Raw genomic sequence first — 5,602 nt, forward strand, 5'->3', positions numbered from 1 at the left:
GGCAGTAGAAGCTGAGACATTATGGGTGTAAGCACTCAGCTTCTATTCCCTTATTTGATTTTTTATGATTTTCCATGACGGCTGACTAGATTGACATCGGCGTTTGGATATTGTCTGATACATGAGATATCCCCAACGCATTTGAGTGCTATTACGACAGACATTATCTGTTATGACAATAAGTTGATAACCTGGACCGATAATGGTAATATATATATATATATGATGGAAAAACTGTTTAATGTTGAACTCCAAATATTTGATTTCATTTTTTTATATATGTTATTACGATTGCTAGAGAAACACAAGATGGATACAGATGTAACACAATATAAATTATATTATTATGACAATATCGACAGATATAACTTTTGATGGACACGCTGTTCTTTTATTTATCGCACGGTCGTTCGTTTTTCTCATGTTGTTTATATATTTATTTATTCGTCTACTCCAGTTTTCATTCTCTTGTTTTCAGAACGCAGTTTGTCCAAATTTAAATAATGATGATCATCCCTGCACTGTAAACCCAGTCCAGAGTTTTTCTCCAGCTCTAGCGTCAGAACTGCTACGTGCCAGTTACGATCTTTGTTTTGTTTCTTGTTCTTTCCTACTATAGGGTGGGAGAAAACTTTAAAAAAACACACAAGAAAAACGTTTGTAAAAAAAATGAAGAAATATTTCATAAGCTTCATCAGGATACGAGCATTTCTTATTTACAAACACGTGCTTTTAGTTTCACAGTAAAGTAATATCCTCATGACAATCATTGAGAACGTTACTTTGATTAACAGACAAGTTAAAAAAATTGAAGGGAAAATTTCAGTAAATTGTCATTCCAAACGTATGAGCTAAAACTATTTACAAATAATCTGGCAATGTATGTTAATGTATCGAACCAATGATCTTGCTATATTAAACACAACGTAATAACGTTTTGATTGAGTTTTGTGGATTTCCTCTCCTCACAAAAAACGTTTCGATTCGTTTAACACTAACTTATTAATACTTTTCCATAGCTTAACTTATTGTTAATAGTTGTGAACATGTACGTGTAAGTACATTTCATGTTTATTAGATCGAAGTTTAACTCTAAAACGTGAAGAACAACTTAATTTTGTAGCAGTAACATTTACGAAAATAAGCAACCATGCTTACCCACTAATTTGTACATTTACTACTAGATGGCAGGGCCGTAGTTTTTGTCTGTTCGTGATATCAACCAATATTTCAAAACTACATTGAAAAACAACACATTTAATTTTTGCAACAATGAAACAACTTAAAATTATTTCTGTTTCTTTAGGACTTATGGATAAACTCGCTATATTTCCCGCTTTCGTGGTACGGTAACCACTGAAAGATTTTTAAAGAATGAAAACAAATGGTGTTACTATCCACGACATATATATTGTTATCGTGTTCATTGTATTTTACCCGCGTGTGGACAAAATGTAAATGATGAAATTATCGTTTAAAACTGCTAGTCGGAAATATTCCGAAAGGTTCAGTCGTCAAAGATTAATTCAAAAATTAAAATATTACCAGGATGGTAAGACGAACCTTTGATATCTCTGGTGATATTACGTTTGTGGAAAACGTTAGACAGTAAAATGCATCACGTGCATAAATTATGATAACAAAAAATTAACTAATTCATTTGCCCTAAAAAATTCTTTTTTTAAATATTCAAAATAAAATTTTTGCTGTATCATGTCACGCTACTTAGCATTATAAAGGCAGTTTAATTAACCCACATTATCTCCGTTACATCCCTTCTAGCTATGGTTAGTCAAATGGATGAGAAACTGACTCATCAAAAAATAGCTAGAAAAGACACGTCACTTGAAGTTAAATACGCATGCGCAATTTCAACTCAATTCTGTATTTCAACCTTCGCTTCATTTTGTTGTAACATCTATATTAAAAACGGTACATTTAGTATATTTTTTTTAACTTAGTAGGCATAATTACTATAAAGAATACAAATGAAATAAATTAGAGGTTTCCTTTCGTTAACTTAAATATTAACTAAACTTATATGAGATGATTAATGATATCGTTATTATCTTATCTTTATGCAAAACACAACGTTTATAGGGCTCTAAAGAACCGTACATGGTCAATGTATGTTACATATAATCATCCAATAAAAACACCCACGATTTTCTTTAGCTACCTCTGTAATGGAAATTTTCATTGCGTTCAGCGAATACAAACTTCGCGTCTGGGGGAGGGGGGATCAGATGCGGAATTATTTTGGCTACGTAATCAAATCGTTTCATTTTTTGTCTTTCATTATAGAAAACTGCACATTAAAATACCTAATGTGAACATCTTTATGTGAATCATGTGTAAAAAAAAAAAAGTACACAGAACAGTTAAAACATAATCAGTTGTACCCGAGGCAGTGGAAATGGCGTTTTATGCAACATTTTAATTTTTGAAATCTAATTTTAAAAAAAAAACTGTACTGGTCTTACTCGAATAATTGAAATTGTAATAACGTTAAATCAGGACTAATTTGATATATAAAGGAAATTGCACGAACTGGTTTTAAAGGGTCATAAAATTGTGTTAATTTGCATTTTACATAGGCTAATCCTTGAATCAAAAGCGTTACCTGCACTCTCGACTCCACTAAGTCTAATCTCATCGCCAGGGCTTCTCTCATAAAAACGTCTGGGTAGTGACTCGCTTGAAAGGCTTTTTCCATCTCTTCGAGCTGCCAGCCGTTAAAGTTAGTCCTTGTTCGGCGCCTTTTACCTTGCACACCGCTCCCTAGTGAGTCCTTTTCGCTGTCTGAGTCTGTGATGGGAAAGCGTTATATTAGACTACATTGAAAACGTTGACCCGAACATACGACTTTTACCTCTGACATAACATTATTATTTCAAAGAGCAGCGCATCATCTATCAATTGAGTGCGTACAAAATCAATCAGTAATTAATAGCTACAAGGATGACACACAAAGGGGGACATCAACAATGTCTACCAAATAACGCCAGTTCATCCAAAAGTAATCGTGCATAAATATTGGATACGTGATCATTATCCCCGGAGAACAAAATTTCAAATGTTAACAACAAACCAGCTAATTTCAAGTTATCGAAGTCGTCACTAAAAAACTTATCTGGCTCATTCTAGCTATCAGGACTTAAACTTATCTGGCTCATTCTAGCTATCAGGACTTAAACTTATCTGGCTCATTCTAGCTATCAGGACTTAAACTTATCTGGCTCATTTTAGCTATCAGGACTTGAGCGTTCGAGGCAAACACCATATTTGTATTTAAATATAACTATATCAAGCTTTAGAGGTATACGTAAACAAAGCAATCTATAACTAAGATAGACACTTTATCAACCCTTGTTCTGTGCTCCTTCTGATTTCTATAAAATAAAACGTTTTATCAACGCACTTGCTTTCATTTTATTGAAGGATATATTGTAGGATGTCGGGACATATATCTCCAGCTGATATCTATGTGTTGGAGATTATATGACATTCCTGTACATTTTTCTGTAACTACATATGTGAAAAAATGCTAATTGCTCAGTTTTTTAGTTAGTTTGTTGTTAATCACAAAGCTACACAATGAGCTATCTGTGCTCTGCCCATTAAACATTAAAATAACTAGCTTATTGGGCCACCAGTAAAGTTAATCAAGTAAAAATGATGAAATCAAATAAAACATATTGTGCAACCATAACGTAGCGTAATTCTGACGTGTAAATGACTTGAATATAATTGATAATAATTATACTTCATTTTTTGTGCAACCATAACGTACCGTAATTCTGACGTGTAAATGACTTGAATATAATTGATAATAATTATATTTCATTTTTTGATAGTCTCTAATTTCGATACTTTGGTTCACTTGAAAAATCGATCACTGACCACTTTAGGCCAGTATATCTTGAGATTAAAATTAGTACAATGTAAACTAATCTAAATCTATTCAGTTGGCCGAGCCAATCACAGTTTCAACCATAGTGTGGTAACTCTTACTTGGACACACATTGCTAGTTACAATAAATATCTACTTATGTTTATTAGTTTTTATTATTATGATTATTCTGCATTTTTTGCTTAGTATGTGGATTTAGGACTAACTCAAATCTCCTAGTCTGGCTGAACCACATGAAATATTATTGGGTTTACGGCCGAAAATGCCGTTCACATCAAGAATACCCAACTGAAGAAACAATGATTTCTAATCTTTATAAATAGTATAGTTCGAACAATATATTTAATTAGCCATGCTCGTTACTAGGTATATATATATTTAGTTCTGATCTAGGTAAATAGCTGACTTTGATCAGAAGTTAATATTAAATAGGTATATGCATAAAAGGAAATTATAAATTAAATTATGACAATCTATGGTTTTATACTAGGAAATGGGGGGCATAGGTTAATTATTTGTAGGCTACATATTACAGGTCGTCATTTTAAGGGGACACTGACATGGCTTAGTCAAATAAGACCTACAGTTGAAGGTCATTAGTCACTAAACAAAATTAGGGCGTAATCGAATAAGAAGCTTACAAGCTGAAATGAAAGCCAAAGGCATTTTAACAGACTTATCAATAATCTTAAACGCGGGAACAATAATTATTTATGTTAACACTCAGAAGAAAACTGATGAAACATTTGAAAGCAAAAAAAAAAAACGTTCGTAGAAAATGGAATTTTATTTAGGACGATTGTTTGTTATAAGGCAAAACCACAATCGGCTATCTGCTGTATCCGTCGCTGTGAATCGAACCCCGGATTTTATCGTCGTAACTCCATAGACTTTCCACTGTCCCACCGGGAGGACTATTGAAGGTTCTAATTAACCATCCTTACAAATTTTTGGAGAAAATTTACCTTATAACGCATAGATTAGTCCAAGTTTTGGAGAAAAGTTACCTTATAACGCATAGATTAGTCCATGTTTTGGAGAAAAAATCTATGCGTTATAAGGTAACAGTCCATGTTTTGGAGAAAAGTTACATTATAACGCATAGATTAGTCCATGTTTTTGTATGCATGCTTAGGCAACCTTAACCAACTAACAATAAAAACGAAAAACACTGATCCGCATGGATAACCTCAATCTTTCTTGAAATAGCGGATTTTAACGTGATAGTCATACATATAATTTCAGTTCTCTAATTGTTTTAATAGCAACTATAACTCTAACTATTGCAGTTGTAGTATGGAAAATGTTAAAAGTCAAGGCTATTCAGTGGTTGGTGTACATTTTGTATAGTTCTTGACAATGATGTTGCCCGCGCGAAAAGGTCAAATCTGTTCATGGTATTGGTATGCATTGTTTATTGTGTGTGTGTATCATGCAATGCCAGTACACGTACTGGGATAAGACAATCCGTCAAACAATGTTATGTGTAATGTTTTCTTTGTTTAAGAAATTTTCCCGGTTATTTTTAAGATATATTAAATTTTGTGATTTCTGAAATTTATTGATATGTTAGTTTTCGAACTGAAATTGTTTGTTTGTTTTGGAATTTCGCGCAAAGCTACACGAGGGCTATCTGCGCTAGCCGTTCCTAATTTAGCAGTGTAAGACTAGAGGGAAGGCAGCTTGTCA

At 33.0% G+C, this 5,602-nt stretch overlaps 1 protein-coding gene across 1 annotated transcript in view; it reads right to left on the minus strand.

Annotated features, from left to right (window-relative positions):
- LOC106464395 (homeobox protein unc-4 homolog) overlaps positions 1-5,602 on the minus strand; it is a 50,727-nt gene that overhangs the window by 8,135 nt on the left and 36,990 nt on the right. Inside the window, exon 2 of the mRNA XM_013924527.1 lies at positions 2,624-2,808. Within this exon, the coding sequence (XP_013779981.1) occupies positions 2,624-2,808 (185 nt within the window). The remainder of the gene's footprint in view (positions 1-2,623; positions 2,809-5,602) is intronic.

This window comes from Limulus polyphemus, unplaced genomic scaffold (assembly GCF_000517525.1).
Source record: "Limulus polyphemus unplaced genomic scaffold, Limulus_polyphemus-2.1.2 Scaffold1639, whole genome shotgun sequence".
NCBI classification, from domain to species: domain Eukaryota; kingdom Metazoa; phylum Arthropoda; class Merostomata; order Xiphosura; family Limulidae; genus Limulus; species Limulus polyphemus.